Source organism: Sminthopsis crassicaudata, chromosome 3, assembly GCF_048593235.1.
Source record: "Sminthopsis crassicaudata isolate SCR6 chromosome 3, ASM4859323v1, whole genome shotgun sequence".
NCBI classification, from domain to species: domain Eukaryota; kingdom Metazoa; phylum Chordata; class Mammalia; order Dasyuromorphia; family Dasyuridae; genus Sminthopsis; species Sminthopsis crassicaudata.
In genome coordinates this window covers 475,830,466-475,854,895 of record NC_133619.1, presented here as the reverse complement: position 1 = coordinate 475,854,895, position 24,430 = coordinate 475,830,466, and the positions used below count along the sequence as shown (strand labels likewise).

The following is a 24,430-nucleotide window of genomic DNA, read 5'->3' as shown; positions in this document are numbered from 1 at the left end:
CTTGCAGAAAATAGAATGTCAGTCCTTGAGTAAGGACAATCTGAGTTCAAATTATGCTTCAAACATTTACTAGCTATGTAACTCTAAGCATGTCACTTCATCCTGTTCATCTCAGTTTCCTCATCTGTCATCTAAGCAGGAAAAGGAAACAGTAAACTACTTCAAAATCTACCCAGAAAACCCCAAATGGGATTATAGAGTTGGACATAATTGAAGTGACCAAGCAACCAAATTCTTGTAAACGAGATAGAGAGATAATTGGGTAGATTCAGATCTGGTTGAATGGCTGGAGTCTCTCAAGAACTGATGTCAAATTGGAAATTTGTCTCTAGTATATCTGATCAGACATCTGCCCTTGCCAAACCACACCTGGCTTAAAATGAAGGGGAAGGGAAATCAGATAATTAAAGATTTTTGAGTTATAATTTTATATAAAGATCATTTGAAGGACCTGGATATATTTAGTTTAGTACTGGGTGGATGTGAGAAACTTCTCTGAGGAAGTTGTGGGCTGTTTGTCCTGAGGTAGGGCATACCTGGGGGTTATGGATGAAGGTTGCAAAGTGACAAATCTAGACTTGATATTAAGAAAAACTTTCTAATCATCAGAGATGTCCAAATTGACTGAGTTGTCTTGGAAGAAGTGGCTTACTCACTGGAGATGTTTTAACAAAAAAGGAATGATCATTGGCTAGAGTTGAATTAAGTGATCTTTAAGGTTTCTTCCATCTCTGTGATTTTGTGATTTTGAGTGGAGAAAATGGGCCAATGTGAGCGATATTGTAGAGATAGAATTTGTAGGACTTGGTAATTGATTAGATGGGGAGTATTGAGGAAAAATAAAGAATAAAAGATGACCCCAAATCTTTGAGCTTATGTTACAAAACAATAGTTTCACCAACAGAAAAAGGGAGGTTATGGGAAGAGAGATAGGTTTTAGGGGAAACATGATGAGTTCAGTTTTGAACATGTTCAACAAGGACAGAGTATAACAAGATTATCATTTTCTTTATTCTGAACATTTTAAATATTTCTATTAATGTAGTTTTAGTTCAAATGACTATTTGAGGGTTTGCACTATTGATTCATCTTAAGCTTCAGTTTAGTTCACTAAACACCAAGGGCATTTCTGAAATTAATTGCTTAAGAACTGTTTCTTCCCTATTTTTTTATTTGGCAATTGATTTCTTTATTTTATTTTTTTTAACTGAAGTGAAATTATCCTTGTTAAACTTGTTCTTATTTGCTGTGGTCTAATAGAGACATTTTTGATCCCAGTTTAGGGATCCAATTATACCTTCTTATTTTGTGTACATTTAAAGTTGATAATGATGTTGTCCATGCATCTTACAAATCATTAATATTTAGATATTTAAAAAATTTTTTTTAAATGATAGCTTTTTATTTTCAAACTATATGCAAAGATAGTTTTCAACATTCACCCTTAAAAATCTTTTGTTCCAAAATTTTCTCCCTTTCCCTGTCCCCTCTCATAGACAACCAGCAACCCAATATATGTTAAACATGTGCAATTCTTCTATACATATTTCCACATTTATCATGCTGCACAAGAAAAATCAGATCAAAAAGGAAAAAAATGAGAAAAAAAGCAAGCAAACAACAAAAAAGGGTGAAAATACTATATTGTAATTCACATTTAGTCCCCACAATCATCTTTCAGGATGCAGATGGCTCTCTCCATCATAAGTCTATTGAAATTGGTTTGAATTTGTTGAAATTCATTGTTGAAAAGAGCCAGGTCCAACAGAATTGATTCTCATATAATCTTGTTGCTGTGTACAATATTCTATTGGTTCTACTTGTTTCACTTAGCACCAGTTCATATAAATCTCTCCAGGCCTCTCTGAAATCATCCTACTGATTGTTTTTATGGAACAGTAATACTCCATAACATTCATATATCATAACTTACTCACCATTCACTTGGTTTCCAGTTTCTTGCTACTACAAAGAGGGCTGCCACAAACATTTTTGTACATGTGGGTCCCTTTCCTTTTAATATCTCTTTGGAATATAAGCCCAGTAGAAACACTGCTGGATCAAAGTATGATATGCACAGATTGATATGCCCAAAAGAGCATAGCTCCAAATTGTTCTCTAGAATGGTTGGATCAGTTTGTAACTCCACCAACAATGTATTAGTATCCCAGTTTTCCATCATCCCTTCCAATAATTATCATGATTTTTTTTTCCTGTCATCTTGGCCAATCTGAGAGGTATGGAGGTATTATCTCAGAGTTGTATTAATTTGCATTAAAATTTACTTTCAATAGTATTTTATTTTCAAGTATACATAAGGATAATTTTCAATATTCACATTTGTAAGATTTTGTTTTCCAGAGTTTTCTTCCTGCCTTACCTCCTTCCTTCTCAAGACAGCAAGCAATCTGATATAGGTTAAGTATGTGCATTTCTTTTAAACATATTTTCATATTTATTATGTTGTGCAAGAAAAATCAGACCAAAAGAAAAAAAAACAAAACAAAAAACCCCATGAGAATACTATGCTTCAATCTAGCTTCAGTCTCCATAGTTTTCTCTGGATGTGGATGGTATTTTCCATCCTGAGTCTTATCTGCAAGTCATTAATTAAAAGTTTGTGTGGAGTTGGACAGACCTTCATGCCAGATCCTTCTATATGTCTCAATTTTTCTAGGAATTGCATTTCTTATTTTGTATTTTCTTTCAAGCTCAATCACTATATTTTTACCACTGTAACCCCCACTCCCCAACACACATAGTTGGTAAAGTTTTGATAAAGACCTATTCTTGGCCTAGTTCTATCCGTTCTCATCGGATTTACTCAGATAACCAATTCTGAGCTGGAATAACTATATAATCTGTTTAGCCAAATCTCTCCTTCTTGTCCGCAAGGATGTCATGAAAGACTGTCAAATAATACTGATACTGCTGAAGTACAGTTATATTCTATTCACGGTTCTTCTCCAATTAGCAACACCATAAAGAAACAGATATTGATTTGATGAGGGGGAGAGCTCCTTAACAATTAGAACTATCTCAAAGCAGAGTTAACTGCCTCAGAATGTAATGATCTCCATCTTTTCAAGCAAAGAATATTCTATAAAGGGGAGTCTTCCTCCTTCTCTCCCTTCTTCCCTATCCCAGGTATAGATTATACTACTGATCTCTCAGGTCCTTTTTCAACTCTTGAGATTCTGTGATTCTGAGATCTCAGAAAGAAAAACGTATATGGATATGACCTGATGAATAACATCCTCAGATTTTCTTATACAAAGAGTATTTGGAACAAAGTACACCCTACATTTGGACAATACAGTAATTTTTGCACATGAAGGACAACATTAGTTTTTGAAATCTTGAGAGAGTAGGAGTGAGAATTCTGAGACATTGAGCTATTTTCATCCTTTTGTTTGAACCAGTACACTAATAAAGCAAGTAATAAGTGAGTCAACTTCTCATTCTTCAACCATTTTACTTGTGAGTTTCCAGATGTTAGTGAACATTTTCAGCACTGCACATCTGCTTTAAATCATGATTGGCCTCTTGTGTAACTCCCACTCCTAGGGAACTTTCTCACTTTGAGTTCTATGTTTTATTTGTGATAGCTTAATGTTCAGAAAGCAATTTCAGTAAGTGCTTTACTTAATCAGTTTGCATCCACATATAGACATCTGGGAGTCTACTTCCACAGCCCTTCATACCATGTTCTTCCATAAATCTCAGTTTTTCTAGAAAGTACACTTCTGATTTTGTACACAGCTTTCAGGTTTCAATCACTATATCATATGATCTATTTTGTCCAGTATTAGGGGACACAGGGAAAAATGAACACCTATTACTGTTTTTTGCATATTAAAAGAGATTTACTTTATATCCTTAAAAAGGTTATTAGAAAAGACTAGGCAGGCTTTTTGCAAGTGATATTTCTGAGATAACATTTTTACCACCACAGAGTTGGTAAAGCTGAAACAAATAGAAAACACAAGATTTCGTTGTGCTTTTTATTCAGTATAAAAAATCATCCATTTCAGTAGTGCAAAATGCTGCCTGTAGGACCTACTGCCAAGGTGTTTCCCATGTATATGTCAAAACTATATGCAAAATTCCTTTTATGTAGGAAAAAAAAGATGTAACAATGGAGAAAACCTGGCTTTATGGCCTCTTTCCCCTTCCAATCAATATCAGGCAAAACATAAAAGAGGCAGATTTATGTTTGCCAAAGGCATTTACCATTAACAAGAAGGAGGTCCTAGCTGAATAGAGTGAGTACAAGTTAAAGAGGGAGTTCTTACAGATGACAAGGTTCTCCAGTTGAACTTGTCTGTGAATGGCACTGGGCTAATAGTGTTCATTCTAAAAGCATTTCAGAACCTCTTCGTCTTTTTTATTTTTTTTTAGCAAATTTATTTTTAATACACGTTGCTTTATGAATCATGTTGGAAGAGAAAAATCAGAGCAAAAGGGAAAAATTATGGGAGCTATTAAAAAAAACTGGAAAAAAACGAGCATAGCATGTATTGATTTATATTCAGTCTCCTTAATTCTTTTTCTGGATGCAGATGGCATTTTTCTATCCAAAGTCTATTGGGATTGCTTTGGATCATTGAACTGATGAGAAGAACCAAGTCTTTCATAGTTGATCACACATTCTTGCTGTTATTGTGTACAATGTATTCGTGGTTCTGCTTGTTTCACTCAGCATTAGTCCATGTAAATCTTTCCAGGTCTTTCTAAAATTACCTTGGAAAATCCTCGTCTTAAATGATATGTTAAAACCTTCCATTGGACAAAACTTGCTCTTTCTTTTCATGTCCATACTTCCTGGGAAAAAATCATCTTCATCTTATGCTTTTCACTAACAAAGAACAAGTCCCAAAACCTTTCACCTTTTAAAATCATTATGTTGATTGATGATGTCATTCCATTGATCCATCTACCTCCTTATATTTCTAATTATCAGTGATAATTGTTTATTTATTTAATACTATCTAGTATTTTAAGATGTGCAAAATGGTTTACTTGTGTTATCTCATTTTTATTCTCACAACAACTATGTAAGTACAATTATTCTTTCCATTCCACACATGAGGAAACATGCTGAGAAAAGGTAGAATTTTAAACTAAATTTAAATCAAGAATTTCTTGCCTTAAAGAAATCTACATGTTTGTCACAAGACCATTTGGATTTCACACATTTGGCATTTCACATAAAGAGTATAGCAAATATGTGATTAGTAGACCTTAAATCAATACACCAGGATCTTGCCAAAGTACTATTTATTATACTATTCAATTTTACTTAAGTTGGATGAAAGAAAGATCAAGATTTATGATCTCCCATGGAACTTGCAGTCTAGTAGAGAGATATGACATTACAAAAAGAAATACAATAAAAATCATATGTAAGATGTGTAGATCAGAAATCTAAATGATCCATTTGTGAAGATGGGAGAAATGTGAAAAAGTATTAGGGTCATTGGTGACTGAGCAGAAGAGAAATTCTCTAAGGGAAAAAATGGGATTTGAATTGGGATTTAAAGGATTATTAGTAATTCAATAGATGAGGAGAAGAAAAAGAATTCTAGGTATAAGCATAACATCCCTTTATTAATAGAGTACTTGGCAGAGTCAAATGGTTCCCTCTTAGAAATGGACATGGTTTTTGAAAGAATTACATTCCTTCTAATCTAGACAAATTAGATTACTTTCCATCTGGACCACTAGACCTTAACCTTCCTTTCCAGTATAAATGTACCTTTCCATCTACACTGCATCTGAACCATCGTAGGTTTGTTGTTTCTTTCTTAAAATGTGAACTTCTTAAAAAACAAACAAAAAACAAAACAAAACAAAACAAAAAAAGAATGTGAACTTTTTGAGAGCAAGGGATAGACCACCTTTCTATTTATATCTCAAGTGCTTAGCACAGTACTTTGCATATTATTATTGACTTGTTTTTTTCAGTCATATCTGACTCTTTGTGACTCCTTTTGGGGTTTTCTTGGCAAAGATACTAGAGTGGTTTGCCATTTCTTATTCCAGTTCATTTTATAGATAAGGAGCTGAGTGAGACAAGGTTAAGTGATGTCACACAACTAGTAAGTTTGAACTTGGGAAGATGAGTCTTCTGGACTCAGGGCCCTGCATTTTATTCACTCTGCCACCCAGCTGCTCCAAGGTCCTTATATTTATATGTACATATGAGCAAATATATGTATACACATATGCTTTGCATATAGGAATTATTTAATAAATGCTCTTCTCATTTATTGATTCATTTGGAACATGAACAAAGGCATGCAGTTAAGCAATTTCAGGGCATGAATAGTGTAATAGTAAGTAATACAGTTTGGAAGGAGTAGTGGGAAGTTGTATGAGACAAGACTAGAAAGAAATACTGGTTGACTGTGGGGCAGCCTTAATCCTAAGTAAAGACATACAAATTCCATTTGGTAGGAAATGATTGGATCCTATTTATGAAAAAGAAGGATACTTCTGACAGAGAAGTTTGGAGGTGAGAAGATCTGCTAGTAAAGCTACTTGCCTCTTGATTTTTTTAAGGTCCAGATCAAGTGTTCCTTATTTCCAGATGGTGCAGTTAAGAGTTATTTCCCTCTTATCAAAAAATTTTTAGAGCATCTTTTCTGGATCTTATTTGTTTACAAAGGATGATAGGTACAAAACCTTTGTAAACAAAGGGCAGTTAGGTAGTGCAGTGGATAGAGTCTGGACAGGTGTCAGGGATTTTTTAGAGTGGTGGTTATTGAAATAGGAAGGAATAGAGCCAATAGTCATTTTTAATGGAGTAATATACTATTATCAAATGATTAGATATGAGATATTGGAAAAAATAAAGCCAAACCAAACCAAACCCAAACTCAGAAAATAATGTCCAAAAAGAGAAGGTAATTTAGGGGGAAAGATTATAAGCATAGTTTTACATATGATGACTTGGAAATACCAGTGGGTTATCCAGAAAGCTATTCTGTGGGCAGAGGAAAATGCAGGTCTTGAGTTTGACGGGCAGGACAGAGAATGTTGATTGGGGAGTTATTCACTTCAAATCAGTATATTTATTTAGCACCTCCTATATAGTGTGCTAAATATTGAGGATAGACAAAAATGAAACAATTCCTGCTCTCACGGAACTTAATTTATATTTGAAGTTATTGGCACTTTAGGGTTTCGAAGGACTTTGATATATATTACTTTATTTGAGACTTAAATCTGCCTAGAAGTAATGATTTAAGTTGTAAGAATAAATGAGATTGCCAAGATAGTAGGTGGAGAGAAGGCAAAAGATGGAGTTTTTAGAGTGAGGAGATAGAAGACTCAATGTAGGACATAGAGTATAAACTGACTTTCTAAATGAGATCTTAATATAAAAATTCAAACCCAACCTCATAGAAATTCCTGAAATTTGCGATGGAGCTTGTAACTTGAAAAGGGCAATGGAGGAGTACGCCTTATTAAAAAAAGTCAAGATTAGATAAAAGAGGTTAGAGAAATAGCATTTTACATTAAGAAGTTATACTTATGTGAGACAATTCAGCAACCATGGTGGAGAATATTTGGATGACTGTAGTATAAGTAGAGGGGAAATACCTTTGATTTTAGCATTAGGTTTTAATTTTGGACTGACAAGATGTGTGACTTCTGTCAAATCATGTCACCCTCCTTGGTCTCAGGACAGCCAGGTGGTGCAATGGACAGAGTATTGGGTCTGGAGTCAGAAATTCCTGAGTTCAAATGTGGCCTCAGACACTTACTAGCTATATGACCTTGGGCAAGTTACTCCACCCTTTTTGCCTTAGTTTCCTCATCTGTAAAATGAGCTGGAGAAGGAAATGGCAAACCACCCGTTATCTTTACTAAGAAAACCCCAAATGGGGTGACAAAGAGTGAGATCTGACCTCGATGACTGAAGAACAATAATAAGGTTTCAGTGTCTTTTCAGTTTTCTTTTCTTTTTTTCTTTTTTTTTTCCCCCTGAGGCTGGGGTTATGTGACTTGACAGTTAGGAAGAGTTAAGTGTCTGAGGCCAGATTTGAACTGGAATCCTCCTGACTTCAGGGCTGGTGCTCTATCCACTGCGCCACCTAGCTGCCCCCTGAATTTTCAGTTTTCAACAAAAGAATTGAACTTGATTTCTTTTAAAAGTTTTTCCAACTTTAAGTTCTGTGAATTAGTGGTTACTGAAAAACATAGGATGAAGATGATTTTTTCCCTAAGAAGTATGGCTATGAAAGAAAAGAACAAAATATAGTGCAGTAATTGAACAGGATAGAAAGATCAAGGGAAATCTTTTTTTTTTCTTAGAATTAAGAAGCCCTGAGTATATTTTAAAGAAAATGGGGGGAAAATCACTGGAGGAAGATAGACAACATGCATGAGAGGATGGAATGGATTGCTGGAGTGAGAACCCTGAAAAGGTAAGAGGGAATTGGAAATCCAGAGAGGATAAGACTAGCAAAGAATAGACATATATCTTTCATTGCCTACAAGAAGAGATGATCCTGGAAGGCCTGATAATGCCGGAAGTTTTGAGTCATGAAAGAACTGACTGAAGGAACTTAGGTGAGATGGGTCAGTTACTGAGGAGAAAGAGTAAGTTATCTGCTATGTTGTGGTCAAGTTGTTTTTCAGTCATGTCCAATTCTTCACCAGCCCCATATGGGGTTTTCTTGGCAAAGGTAATGGAATGATTTGCCCTTTTTTTCTCCTGATTATTTTCCAGATGACAAAATTGTTAAGTGACTTGTCTAGGATCACACAAGTACTAAGTGTCTGAGGCCAGATTTAAAAATAACTTTTCCTCACTTCAGGTGCAGTACTCCAATCTACTTCATATTGACAAGAATGGTATAAAGTCTAGACTTGCTGTTTCAAACTGAACTAGAAATGGAGACGATGGAACTGTAAACAAGTAAACCTGTGGGCCATATATCAACTTAGAAAACTACATATTATAATTATGTCTTATTTATTTTGCCAAATATTTTCTAATTTTAATCTGGTTTGGGCTGTATGTGGAAGTTTTATAAGGGCCCACTGACCACCTCTGGTCTAACAGGTAAAGAATTCTGGGGTGGTGGCTAGTGAGGCAAATGATGGAATGAAGACTAAGCAAATTGTCAAATGAGGCTAGGGTGGGGAGGAGGGAAGTACAGATGGGAGAGTAAGAAGGGCTCAGGGAACCAGAATCACAATGATGAAGAGCAGGATTAATATGAGAGAATAAGAAAAATGGAAAAATAGTCAAGGCTCTTATGTCTGTACCCCATTCATCACTCTCATTTATTTCTTGGTAGTTATAGTTCATTTTAGATCTTCCTACAAAAATACATCATTCTTAGGGGTAGAAACAAATCATAGTAGGCTAATATCAATAACCCATCATGAACATTCCCAGCCCAACTCTTCCAGTCCCTATATAAAGCCCCCAAACTGCAGGGGTGGCAAAACATGGAAGTTTTCCTGCCACTACTAGTTGGTCGTGGGCAAGGACTCCATGCAGGATTTTTTACTTACAGACTTCCAGGGTAGATTAGCTTCACATTTGTAGACATCAGATGCTGCTGGGGAAATGGCGAGGCTGAGCTATTAACTATCCCATGAACCAATGATCCTGTTAAGCATGGATAAATAACTTGCTCCCCATGTGGTGGTGATAGTGAGAAACCTGTCTTACTTTTCAACACTCAGTACAGTGAGTAGTTAAAGTCAACAAAAAATAAAGTTTTCTTTAAAATTCCCATGTTTGTTCTGTGTGCACTTTAAGGAACTTGCTTACCTGCTCACACTTCATCTAACGGTAACTGGGCTCCAAAACCTATGCCAGGTTTTTAATAGTCCAAAAACTGATCTCACTTTGACTGAACAACTCCAAACATCCAGGACTCAGTTAGACAAGACATTTCTCATCTCTGGAAGGGAGAATCTGACCTCTCTCTTTAAATACTTAAGCACTAAGTAAAGTACAATAGCTCTGGGATGGTGGCCAACAATTTTATTATAAATTAGAAGCACTAGGAACTAAAGCAACATTTAAGGGAAGAGATGAGCTGAAGACAGAAAGAACCAGCATGGCAGGGGGGAGAAACAAGGGAAGACAATCCACAATCTTCCTTTCTGCTCACTCTTGGATGTCAGTGCATAAAATCACCAGAAAATAGTCTCTGAGTATGATTTGTTCTGGCCTTTCCTCTAGTCCCATGGGGTATCTCCTGGGTTGCCATGGATTATCCATACCTTAAAGCTTTTCCTTTCTGCTTGCTTAGCTCTTGCATCCTTGACTTTCACATTCAATCTACAAATCATTTTTGCAAAGGTTTCTTTATTTTGTTTGTTTCTGATCATGGGAAAAGATGCAGGGAAAAAAATGTAGACTGAAAATTAAGCTTAATGATATAAAGCCTTTCCTGGGTCTAACAGTCATAGATAAACTTGTTGTTGTTTCTGGAAGCAATTAAAGCTACAACAGATGAAAACTGTCAGAACTTTAACAGAAGGCAAAGCTAACTAGCAATTTCGATTTAGGGTGAGTTAAATCTCCTCAAGTCTGAGAAAATCAGGGCATATTAAATATTAAGCAAAGACAGTTAAAAGTTAATGAGAAAGGTACCTGAAAGAAAAGCATTTTATATTTCTTTAAATCTTTATAAATTGTGTTTTCTATATAAATACAATATAAATACAATACTCTCCATCTATGGAGGATGGAGAGTAGACAATGAATCAGTCAATCAATATTTATTAAGCACCTACCATATGCCAGGCACAATGCTGAGTATTAAAAATACAAAAAAGGCCGCAGATAATCCCTGATCTCAAGGAGTTTACAATCTAATCATACAAACACCATATATATGCCAAGCAAGCTATATATATGATAAATGGGAGATATTTATCAGAAGGAAGACATTGGAATTAAGAAGACTCAGTAAAGCTTCCTGTGAAGATGAGAATTTAGTTGGAACATAAAGGAAGCCAGAGAGGTCAATAGTCTTGAGTACTGGGAGAGCATTCCAGGTATGGGGAATAGGCAGAGAAAACACCCCAATGACCTGTGTTGGAAGTCTTGCTTCAGACATTTTGTTTGAACACAAACAACTTCTCAATGCCATAGCAACCCTCTAAATCTCTTTAGAAGAGTTGCAATCTCCATCAATGGATGGAGTTTTCACACCATGAATTTCCTACTTTAATTATATTATAGATCTTCAAAAAAAACAAAGAAAAAATTCTGATATTAATTAAAATTTCTGCTCAGATTTTTTTAAAATAAAGAATTCTCTTTTAATGGGAAAGTATAATTAAATGGGAAGTGAAAGTTCTTTTAATCATATCTAAGGGAAACCTACCACTCACTTTTGGCTATGAGGCACGATGTAAGACTTGCTACTCATCTGCTGGTAGCTATCTGATTTATAGGCAAAGAAACACCTTGGAAGGGATGACTTTTCAAAAACATCTCCATGTTGTGAAGGCACAGATCTCACAATCCACCTGCATACCCATCCTTTCAGTTTCTCCTAACTTCCTCTGATTTCTCTGTGTGTATCTCTTCCACTCTATTCTGTGTTCTCCCATTTCTTTTCTGACTTCCCGTACCTTCTCCCATGCCTATACATTAATGGTAACATTTTGGACAACATTATAGCGTCCTCGGAACAGAGAAGAAACCCAGACATCTCATGTTTTGGCTAATGAATATTCAAGTAAGACTAAGTTTATACTCAAAAGTTATAAATGGGAGGAATTTCTTTTTCTTAAGAAGGTCAAAGGAAAATCTACAGACAATTTTTATAGAAATGTCAGATCATAAAGCTTTCCTTTTCCTTTATGTACAGTTTAGTATCATTCTGAAACTACATTTTATCTTACAAAACAGTCTAGAATTGTTTAATTTTTCTATGTATCCTGAGCATCTGTAATAGGCGTTTAATAAATACTTGATGATTTTCATAAATAAATTTAACTATAGAATTGGCTACAGAGGGTGAAAATAACTTAAAATTTTATGATTAAGCAAACTGTTTGATTAACACAATATTGGGTAAAGGCAGTATGGAATAATGGGTAAGGAATTGGCCTCAAAACCAGCAAGGCTTAGGTTTCAATTCTGACTTGGACATATTCTAGTTATGTGATCCTTGGCAAATCATTTTTTTTTTTGGTAACAAAATTAAAAAAATTTAATAGCTTTTTATTTTTTCAAATATATGCAAAGATAGTTTTCAGCATTCATCTTTGCAAAATTTTGTGTTCCAAATTTTTCTCCCCCGTTTTCCCCCCACCCCCTCCCATAGACAGCAATATAAGTTAAACAAGCAATTCTTCTAAACATAATTCCATATTTGTCTAGCTGTGCAAGAAAAATCAAATGAAAAGGTGAAAGAAAAAAATGAGGAAAATAATCAAACAACAAAAAAGTGAAAATACTTTGCTTTGATCCATATTTAGTTCCCATAGTTCTCTCTCTGGATGCATATGACTCTTTCCATCACAAGTCTATTGTAATTGCCTTGAATCAACTCATTGTTGAAAACAATCAAGTCCATCACAGTTGATCATCACATAATCTTGTTGTTGCTGTGTGCATTGCTCTTTTGGTTCTACTCATTTCATTTAGCATCAGCTAATGTAAGTCTTCCTAATCTCTTCTGAAATGTCTGCTCATCATTTTTTTAGAACAATATTCCATTACATCCATAAATCATAACTTATTCAGCCATTCTCCAACTGATGGACATCCATTCAATTTCCAGTTTCTTGTCACTACAAAAAGGGCTGCCACAAACATTTTTGCATATGTGGGTCCTTTTCCCTCTTTTATGATCTCTTTGGGATACAGAACCAATAGAGTCACTGCTGGATCAAAGAATATGCATAATTTGATAGCCCTTTGGGCATAGTTCCAAATTTTGGCAAGTCACTTAATGGAATCTGATGGCTTGAATGATTAGAGAGATTTTTCTTTTCTAGGAATTCTTTCCTCCCTAATATGGAATTTCCAAAGAAATCATAAGTATAATTCCTATCTTATTCTTTAAGGTTCATAATCACAGTAAGATTAGAAAAGCCCAATAAATTTATATGGCACTTTTAGTTTTCTAAAGCTCTTTCCCAACCTTATTGATTCAGTGAGAAAGATTACTATATCACAAAGATCCTACATGGGGATGGTATAAACCATTTACTTTTCTCATTTCATTCTCTCAATACTTTCCTTTTAAGGGCCTTACAAGAGTATAAGTAGGGAAACAAAGATAAAACACAAGTCACCAAATTGCTCTCTTGGTAGTAGTCCTGGTAAAATGTTGCTAAGAAGGGTTTGAAATTATTGACTAAAATGAGGATTTGGTCACTCTATTCTCCAAAGGAGATGATGTACAAGATGATGGTTTGTGAGAACTAATAAATATATATGAACCATAAATAAGGTAAAGGTAAGGTATTATCCTTTATTAGCACAGATAATCAAGAGTCGATTATTACCTCTGCAGAACATGAGTATCAACAGACATGGTAAGAAAAATGGGATGAAAATTTATTTAAGATTATACTTCCTGGATTTCTGCAAAAATTAAGCTGTCTCCTGACAAAGTTATAAAGATCTCCCACATTCTTGACCAAAAATCTGAGATTTTGATGTTATATTAACTTAGATTTCTATCAATGAAACTTCATTTTGATGTTTGTTAACTTACCAAGTCTGAGAGCTGGCTGATTCACTTTCAACTTTCAGAATGCTTATGCTACCAAGGCACAAGACCAAGGCACAAGTTCTTTTTTGCCAAATTAGTCTAATCCCCACTTTAAACTTCCATTGCATCCAACCTCTCTTACAACAAAGTCTACAAAAAAACCCCATTAATTATTAGAGTATGACTAAGAATCCTGTGAGGTTTGAATTACTCTTCCAAATGAAGATTTCTTTGCAAGTCAGGCTCAACCTTTGCTCATTATTCTGTGGCACAGGCTCCTCCAAATGGTTACTCAAATGTATTACTGTCAAGAAATTCCATGACTTGTGTAAGTTGAGTTGAAAAAGGTTTGCGTTTTGTGCATGTAAAGATAAGGACAATAATTTTTGAAATGCATTTTTAGGAGAATATTATCACTTTAAGCAAAAAATATCCATTATAGTCATATTGGAAATAATAACTTCTCAAAAAATATGTTCTAGGAACTCTATAGAGCTCTCACATAATCATACCTACCTAATGTTTTCCAAACTGAAATAAATATGTCTACTTTGGCAACATAAAAATACTAGTAAATTTTGCTTCAAAAATGTTAAAATTGCTATTGTTCATATGACAACTTAAAAAAGTTTAAGAGATACATCCTCTCTAGACTGGGTATACATTCTATTACTTTTATCACACAATCTGAAAGTTAGAAGATATTTTGAAGATCACTTAGTACAATTCAGACTTAAAAAAGAATCTCCTCACTAATATATCTGACAATTGGTATCCAGGTTTTGTCTGAAGATTTTCACTGGGGAAAAAAACCCTTTGCCTTCAGATGGAGACTGTTCTCCTTTTGGATCTTGCTTATTGTTAGTGAATTTTCCTTTATGATCAAGCTAATTTTTCATCTTTATGATTTCCACTCATTGTTACTACTGCTTTCTGAAGCCAAGGAGACCAAAATGAATCTCTTTCCTGTGATAGACTACATGCTTCAAGGCAGTTTTTTAGTATCTCTTTGTAGGCTAAGTCATTCCTTGTTTGTTCAATTGAACTTAAAAGGCATGAATTTGAAGACTTTTGCCATCCAAGTAGCTTCTCTGGAAACTCACTAGGTTATCACTATCATTTCTAGAAAATAGTCCCAGAACTCAACACAGTACTCAGCTGAACACAACATATACTATATATAATATGATTTAACTGAACTGTACACAATACATATTATATATGATATGACCTGACCAGGTCAGAGTCAAGCAGGACAGTCATCTTCTTAGTCCTGCATTTTCTCTTTTAAAATTGTGTTTTATTTTTTCTAATTATAGGTAAAGATAATTTTTAGCATTCACTTAAAAAATTTTAAGTTCCAAATTTTTCTCCATCCTGACTTCTCTTCTCCCTCCCCATAACAATAAGTAATTTGATATAGGTTATATATTGCAATCATGTCAACAATTAGTCATTTAAAAAAGGAATCGACTATGAAAAAAATTAAAAATGAAAATAGTATACTTCAATCTACATTTAGGCTCCATCAATTCTTTCTCTGGTTGTGGATAGCATTTACCATCACGAATCCTGTGGAATTGTCTGAGATCACTGTATTGTTGAGAAGCCAAGTCTGTCATACTTGATTATCATACAGTGTTACTGTATACAATGTTTTCCTAGTTCTGCTCACTTCACTCAGCACCAGTCCATGTAAATCTTTACAGATTTTTCTGAAATAAGCCTGCTCATCATTACTGAAAGCACAAATAGCATTCCACCACATTCATATACCACAACTTGTTCAGCCATTCCCCAATTGATGGGCATCTCCTTTGCTACCACAAAGAGATGCTACAAACATATTTTGGTATATGTAGGTCCTTCCCTCTTTTTCATAACTCCTTTGGGAGGCAGATTTGATAGTGATATTTCTGGATGAAAGGGTACACATTTTATAGCCCTTTTGGGCATAGATCTAAAGTGCTCTCCAGAATGGTTAGATCACTTCACAACTCCACAAGGTCTGAATATTCCCAAATCCTCTCCAGAATTTGTCATTTTTCTGTCACGTTAGCCAAGTATGAAATGGTACCTCAACGTTGTTTTAATTTCCATTCTCTAATCAATGGTGATATAAAGCATTTTTCTATACAACTATAGAAAGCTTTGATTTTTTTTTTCATCTGAAAACTGTCTGTTCCTATCTTTTGACCATTTGTCAAGTGGGAAACATTATTCTCTTCTTACAGCAGACTAAAATTGCATTAGCTTTCCTGGCAGCCATATCCTACTTGTAGTCCACTAAAAGTTCAAAATGTCTTTCAGACTAGTTGTACTCTAGCCACACACCCCAACTTGTACATGTGAAATTGAGTGGTTTTTCACTCCATAAGAGCTTACATTAATAGTCCTTAAACTTCATTTTACTAGATTTGCTCTCAGTGTGCTCACCTGGGAGTTGGTAAGCTACTAGCCACTTATCATTATAGGACCAGAGCTAAGAATGGTTTTTACATTGTAAAATATAAATTTATTTAGAAAAGTTAAAAAGGCATTCTTAGCTTGAAGTTGTGCAAAAACTGGAATTTGGATCAGATTGCTGTTTGCTGATACCTGTAACCTTATGGTCACTTAAAAAACTTTATGTCATCCAGTGTGTTTGCTTTTTTTCTGAATCATCTATGCCCTTATTTAAATAATTTCTGAATACAAACACCTTTGGAATAATTCAGCGATGTGAGAATGGATACTCTATTCACTAAGGCAGATAGCAAACTCTATATTTCTGTAGATCATGGGTTTTTAACCAATGAACTTGTGGTTTTTTTCAGCATTTTGTTAATTTTGATATTTGGTTTCTTTTGTTATTCTTTGTGCTTTATTTTATACATTTGAAAGCATTGTTCTGAGGAGGCAACAGGCTTTATTAGACTGACAAAAAAATGTTAAGAATGTTAGCTGTCCAAAGCTGAGAGGTGGAACCAAGATGGAGGATTAGAAGCAACATAGAATATTGAACTTTCAATATTCCTCTCCAAAAAACTCTAAATAATGCCTCAAATAAAAAATTGGATTGGCAGAGTAAAGAAAAGTTGGGATGAGGCATTTTCTGCTGTTTGGAGGTTGGAAAGAGACTTTTGACAAGGAGTGGGAGAGGTTTGGAGCAAACTGGACTGGAGCACACGCAAAAGCAGCAGCCACAAGCTGCTCCAGGAATTATTCATCAAGAGATGGTAAGAGGAGATAAAGAGATTGCCGGAGATCTTTGCTGGCACTGGTTACAGCTGGCAACTCAATTGCCCATATGCAGTTCTAGGTCACAGTTTCTGGGGGTCAATCCCAAGGGAGCAGGGGACACTGTTTGCAATTCCATGGCAAAGAGAGTGCTAGCACTTATGACTGTAGGGGACCAGGGCTATTTCCTGGGTAAAGACCAGTGTACTGACTTGGGGAACAGTGACCACACCTATCTTAGGATCATACCACCTTCCAGACCCCCAGCACTAGCTTTAAAAACAGCAGCACAAAAAAGTTTAAAGCTCAGGACAGTGTTTCCCCATTCCAGGTTAGTAGAGCCTAACTTTAACATAAAGTCTCAAGTCAAGAAACAGGCTGAAAAAATGAGCAAACAATAGAAAATAAATTTGATCATAAAAAGTTACTATGATGAAAAGGAAAAAGACAAACTCAGAAGACAACAATATGAAAACAGCTACAAATAGTCTTTAAAAATGCTAATTGGACCCAAGCCCAATAAGATTTTTTGGAAAAGTTAAAGAAAGAGATGTAACAATAGTAGAGGGGAAAAATGAGAATAATGAATGAAAATTATGAAAAGATAATGAACAATTTAATAAAAGAGGCAGAAAAATATACTTAAGAAAATTAATCTTAAAAAACAATTTTATCTTAATGGTAAAAGAGCACAATAATTCAATGAAGAAAACAATTCCTTAAAAACCAGTATAGGTCAAATGGAAAAGATGGTATAAGACCAAAAAAACAAAACAAAAAAAAAACATAAAGATCATCTTTCAAGAAATTATCAAGATAAAATTTCCTCACATTCTAGAACCAGTGGGTAAATAGAAAAATGAAAGAATCCATAAATCACCTCCTGAAAGAGATGCCTAAATGAAAACTCCCAGGAATATTATAGCCAAATTCCATAGCTTCCAGTTTAAGGAAAAAATAAAGCAAACCTCTCCCCACCTTCTCCCCCCACCAAATGCAAATGTCACTGGAGCCACAATCAGAATCACACAAGATTTAGCAGCTTCCAAATTAAAGGAGAGAAAAATTTGTAATATGATATTCTAGAAGGCTGAGGAGCTAGGATTACAACCAAGAATAATTCACCAGCAAAATTAGTATAATCCTTTAGGGGAAAAAATGGATAATTAATAAAATAGAGGACTTTCAACCACTACTGATGAAAAGACCAGAGCTGAATAGAAAACTTGACATTCAAACAGAAGATTCAAAAAAATGTAAAAAAGTAAATATGAAAGAGTAGCCAGAAGATCTCAATAAAGATAAACTATTTACATGCTTATATGGAAAGATGATGCATATAATTCCTAAGAACTTTATCTTTGGACAGTTAGAAGCAGTCTACATAGACAAAGGTCTTGGATATGTGCTGATTATATTGGAATAATCTACAAAAAAAGGAGTGAGAAAAGGGAATGCACTGGGAAAGGAGGGAAGGGAGAAGCAATGTGGGGAGTTGTTTGTTTGTTTTTTAACACAAAAGAGGTGCACAAGGAAGAATTTTTATAGTCTGGGGAAAATGGGAAGATGTTGGGTAATGCCTGAACCTCTAATCAGAATTGGTTCAAAGAGGAAAGAGGAATGGAAGAAAATAAGATGGAAGGAAATATAGAGTAATAAATAATTGAATGTGAATGGGATGAAGTCGCCCATAAAATGGAAATGGATAGCAAAATGGCTTAGAAATCAGTATTCATCAATATGCTGTTTACAAGAGATACACTTGAAACAGAAAGAGTTAAAACAAAGGTCTGGAGCAAAATCTAATCTAAACTTTATCTGAATAAAGTTTAAAAAAATCGCTAAAATCGCTATCTCAGAGCGAGTAAAAGCAAAACCAAATCTAATTAAAAGGGATAATCAGGGAAACTTCATTTTGTTGAAGGTACCATAGACAATAAAGTAATATTTTAAAAATATACAGTAAATTTCACTGATAAAATCTTCATTTCTCATATATGTGCTAAATATAAAACTGAGTCAAATTTATAAAAATAAATGGTTGTGGATGTGAATAGGGAGTTTTCAAAAGAAGAAACCAAAGCTATCCATAGGCATATGGAAAAAAATGCTCTAAGTCACTATTGATCAAAGAAAGGTAAATTAATGACAAATGCTGGAGAGCATGAGGGAAAAACAGGTGCACTAAAGAACTGTAGGGCTAACTAATCTGGAGAAATTTGAAACTATACCCAAAGGGTTATAAAACTGTATACTCTTTGATCCAGCAATATCCCAAAGATATCAAAGAAAAAGAAAAAGGATTTCTATGTGCAAAGATATAGCAACATTTTTTATGGTTCAGAGAATTGGAAATTGAGGAGATGCTCATAATATATTTTTAAAAAGATTTGCTGTCAACTGTCTTTCAGAATTCCTGTGGCCAAAAAATTCATTAATTTCTGGTCCACTTTAAGATGTCTTTAAACTGGTCCTCAGAAAGAGACATACAGTCATAATTGAGCCTATACCTGAAGTCTTTTATCTCAGTACGAATTTGTGTTCTGCTGATATCTTTGAGAAATTTTCCACATTTTCATGATGATACAGAGTAGGCCTTTAGTAGAGGACCTATGACATCTAATTGAAAACATTTTAAATGAATTGTTTACTAATAAATTGAAACTGTTATCTGGAAGAAAGATAATGCATGACCATAGCTTTTCAGGACTATGATTGAAGGAAGCAATCAGATACTATTGGATGTAGTCTGGTTTAATACTCAGTTTCCCGAGTATTGAAAAAGTTGACCAGATAAATATAAGGTCAATATTGCAAGAAGTGAAACAGAAAGGGAAGAAGAGAAATTTATTTATAGGTATGAGTGGACCAAACGATTGAGTAGTCGATTGGTAATTATTAAAATTTTATTATTATGTGCTAATCAAATGCAGAGAGTGGGAGATGGAATATAAAAAATTTAAAAATATATAATCCTTGATCTCAAGGAGCTCACATTTTAACAGATAAGATACAAGCAATTATATACATACAGGATATTTGTATCTACATCTATCAATGTAATGTACGTTGTAATTGGTAGGGTAGGTGAATGGAGATTTGGGCAAAGTCCTGAAAGCAGGAAGAAAGGCAAGAAGCAGAGGAGAAGAGGAAGAACATTCTAGGTATGGAGCCAGTGAAAAGAGTTATGGAGTTATCCTTGATCTTGTGTAAGGAGCAGTAAGGAAGCCAGTGTTGCTGGATCAGAGAGTATTTGAAAGAATAAAATTTAAGAAGCTGGGAAGGTTGTAAAGGTCTTTAAATGTCAAAGGCAACAAGAAAACACTGGAGTTTAAGAGAGAGGCAGAAAGAGACAGAATGTGTGTATGTATGTTGGGAGGTTGGGATTTGCGGAAGGCTGGTTGACATGGTCAGAACTGTGCTTTAGGAAGATCACTATGGAGAATGAGTCGGAAAGGACAGAGCCATCTTCAAGATGGGTAAGTCAAGTGAATAAAAAAAGGGACAGACAGGTGTAGTCAATGATCCATATCAGGATCAGTTCTCTGATATAAAGAGTGTAGTGTAAATGATTGAATGAATGAAAAATACATATTAAGCAGGTCTTTCCTAATCCCCTTTAATGCTATATGCTTACCCCTGAATCTATCTCCAATTTATTCTGTACGTATCTTTTGTTTGTATGTTGTCTTTCCTCATTAGACTGTGAACTCCAGTACAGCAGAGACTATTTTCCCTCATCTTTGTTTCCCCAGTGCTTACATAGCATTTGGTACATAGTTGGTGTTTAATAAGTGCTTGTTGACTTACTCTTTATAAAGCTTTGTATTAAGAGCTGGGGAGAGACAAGAAGAAGCAGCCCAAAGTAAGATAGGCTTTAATCTCAAGGAGCTCAAATTCTAATAGGAAAAGATAGCAGCACATAGAGGGGGTTAGCTCAGGCTGGATGGAAAGGTCCCAGTGGTTCTCAGAATATAGTAGCAAAGTCAATGGTAATAAGACATCTTAAGTTTCTCATGTTTAACCATTTGATAGTGCCAAGGATTTTAATGGCGATTTTCACTCCCTGTATCTTGTAGCTATGGCCACACCATCCACAGAAACGACTTTGAGGCTGAATCTGAGGGCTTTCAAGGGCTGGAAGCAAGACCAGTGGTCTAGATGGTGCTACTGATCTCAAGTCTCTTGGACTTGCTTGCCAACTGCTGGCTGCTGGATAGCAATGATGTGAATAATAAAAGTGGGTCCGTTCTCCAGTTATTTCTCTTTTTAAAATTTTATTTTATACTCTCTCTCTCTCTCTCTTTTCTCTTTCTCTCTTTCACTCTGTCTCCTCTCTTTCTCTCCTTTCTTTCTGTCTGTCTCTACTACTTCCTCTCTTTCCTTCTCTCTCTCTTCTCTATTTCTCTCTTTCACTCTGTCTTCTCTTTCCTCCCTCTCTGTCTGTCTCTCTATCACTTCCTCTCTTTCCTTCTCTCTCTCTTTTCTCTATTTCTCTTTCTCTTTTTCACTCTGTCTCCTCTCTTTCTCTCCCCTCTCTCTTTCTGTCTCTGTCTCTCTTTACCACTTCCTCTCTTTCCTTCTCTCTCTCTTTTCTCTATTTCTCTTTCTCTCTTTCACTCTGTCTCCTCTCTTTCTCTCCCCTCTTTCTGTCTCTGTCTCTCTTTACCACTTCCTCTCTTTCCTTCTCTCTCTTTTCTCTATTTCTCTTTCTCTCTCCCCTCTTTCTGTCTCTGTCTCTCTTTACCACTTCCTCTCTTTCATTCTCTCTCTTTTCTCTATTTCTCTTTCTCTCTTTCTCTCTCCCCTCTTTCTGTCTCTGTCTCTCTTTACCACTTCCTCTCTTTCCTTCTCTCTCTTTTCTCTATTTCTCTTTCTCTCTTTCTCTCTTCTCTCTTTCTGTCTCTGTCTCTCTATCACTTCCTCTCTTTCCTTCTCTCTCTCTTTTCTCTATTTCTCTTTCTCTCTTTCATTCTGTCTCCCCTCTTTCTCTCTTCTTTCTCTTTCTGTCTTTATCTCTCTCTACCACTTCCCCCCCCCTCTCTCTCTCTCTTTCTCTCTCAGAGTTGTGACATGTCCAAGGTCACATAATTAGTATGTGAAGTTAATTTGAACTCAAGTCCTCTTGACTCCAGAACTAGTGCTCTTTCCACTGTGCCATCTAGCTACCAATCTGTATTCAAACATCACTTATTTTTCCCACTCCCCTCCAATGTTCATCATTTTCCTTTTCTGTCCTCAGAGCTAATACCTCAGTATTGTTTAATTTGCATTTTTTCTATCAGTAGTTATTCTGAGCATCCTTTCATATGACTATAGATAGCTTTGGTTACTTCATTTGAAAACTAGTCATAATCTAGCCATTTAAAAATTGGGGAATGATTCTTATTTTTAAAAATTTGACTCAGAGAAGCAGCTAGGTGGCACAGTAAATAGAGCACCAGCCCTGAAGTCAGGAGGACTTGAGTTCAAATGTGGTCTCACTATGTGACCCTGGGAAAGTCACTTAACCCCAATTACCTCAGCAAAAACAAACAAACAAACAAACAAAAAAAAACCCAAAACCAACTTAGTTCTCTATATGTTTAAGAAATGTGACATTATTGGAGAAACTTGTTTCATAATTTTTCTCACAGTTATGATTGCTAACTGTATTTACCTCCATCATATTTCCCCCTATGTTTATTTCTGTCTTTCTCTCTTTTACCCTATCCTTCCTTAAGTGTTTTTCTTGTGACTACTGCCTTTCTCAATCTGCTTTCCCTTTTATCATCCCTTCTTCTCTTTTCTCTTTCCTTTCATACTTTTCTGTATGTCATAGGGTAAGAGAGATTTCTAGACTCAATTGAGTCCTTTAAATCAATTCTAATGAGAGTAAAATTCACTCCTTCTCTTTCATCTCCCTTATCTTTCCCTCCAGAGTAAAAGCTTTTTCTTATCTCTTTTATGTGAGATAATTTGTCCCATCTAGCTTTCTCTTTCCTTTCTTTTCTAGTTCGTTCCTCTTTTACCCCATAATTTTATTATTTTTTTTAAGGTATCATGCCTTCATATTCAACTTACAATTTTGCCCTATCTCTATATATTCCTCTCACTGCCCTAAAATGAGAAAATTCTTATAAGTTACAAGTATCATCTTCTCATGTAGGAATGTAAACAGTTTAGTCTTATTAAGTTCTTTATTATTTCTCTTTCCTATTTACCTTTTTATGCTTCTCTTGAGTCTTCTGTTTGAATACCAAATTTTTTATTTAACTCTGGTTTTTTTCATCAAGAATGCTTGGAAGTCCTCTATTTCATTAAATATTCATTTTTCTCCTTAGAATTATACTCAGTTTTGATGGGTTGGTGATTCTTGGTTGTAATTCCAAGCCCTTCTATTCTTTAAAGTGGAAGATATTAAATCTTGTGTTATTTTGATTGTGGCTCCAGAATACTTGAATTGTTTCTTTCTGGTTGCTTGCAGTGTTTCCCCCTGGATCTGGGAATGCTAGAATTTAGCTATAATATTTTTGAGAGTTTTCATTTTGGGATCTCTTTTCAGAGATTATTTCAATTTCTATTTTACCCTCTGGTTTTAGAATATCAGGACATTTGTTCTTGTTAATTTCTTGAAAGAGGATGCCTAGGCTTTATTTATTTATTTATTCATTTATTTTTCATCATTACTTTCAGGTAGTCCAATGATTTTTAAATTCTCTTTCCTCGATCTTTTTCCAGGGAAGTTATTTTTGCAGTGAGATATTTCACATTGTCTTTTATTTTTTCATTCATGTTTTATTGTTTCTTGATTTCTATTAGTTTCCATTTGCTCAATTCTAATTTTTGAGGAATTATTTTCTTCAGTGAGTTTTGTATTTTCTTTTCCATTTGGCCAATTCTATTTTTGTGGGTTTTTTTCTTTTGGTGAATTTTTGTGCCTCTTTTTCCATTTGGCCAATTCTGTTTTTCAATTTATTCTTCTCTTTCTTTTTTTCTTTTCTTTTCTTTTCTTTTCTCTTCTTTTTTTCTTTCTTTCTTTCTTTCTTTCTTTCTTTCTTTCTTTCTTTCTTTCTTTCTTTCTTTCTTTCTTTCTTTTTTTTTTTTTTGTATCTCTTTTTACCATTTGGCCTAACTTGTTTTTTAAGATGTTATTTTCTTCAGTGTTTTTTGGTGTCTCCTTCACCAAGCAGTTGACTCTTTTTTTTTTTTTTTCATGATTTTCTTATATCACTCTTAATTTCTTTTCCTACTTTTCCTCTATCTCCTTTATTTGATTTATTTTTAGTGAGGCAACTAGAATTAAGTGACTCCCGCAGGGTCACAAAACTAGTAATTGTGGATTTGAGTCTGAGTCTGAGTCTGAGTCTGGATTTGAACTCAGGTCTCCTTTTGACTCCAGGGCTGGTGCTCCATCCACTATGTCTAACTGCCCCTACTTGGTTTTCAAAATCCTTTTTGAGTTCTTCTATAGCCTGAGACAAATTCATCTTTTCTTGGAGGCTTTGGATGTAGAAGCT

The 24,430-nt window shown here is 34.9% G+C and overlaps 1 protein-coding gene across 10 annotated transcripts in view; it reads left to right on the top strand.

Annotated features, from left to right (window-relative positions):
- LOC141559698 (uncharacterized) overlaps positions 1–24,430 on the top strand; it is a 69,206-nt gene that overhangs the window by 21,153 nt on the left and 23,623 nt on the right. For 3 of the 10 annotated variants that reach the window (XM_074297433.1, XM_074297431.1, XM_074297432.1), the window contains 2 exons: positions 8,323–8,435; positions 21,011–23,025. The exons of 3 other annotated variants lie outside the window; for them this stretch is intronic. In XM_074297433.1, coding sequence (XP_074153534.1) covers positions 21,093–22,022 — 930 coding nt within the window. In that variant the 5' untranslated portion in view covers positions 8,323–8,435; positions 21,011–21,092 and the 3' untranslated portion in view covers positions 22,023–23,025. Of the gene's footprint in view, positions 1–8,322; positions 8,436–21,010; positions 23,026–24,430 lie in introns of those variants that run through there. 4 more of the 10 variants (XM_074297434.1, XM_074297435.1, XM_074297439.1 and 1 more) reach the window with 3 other exon arrangements.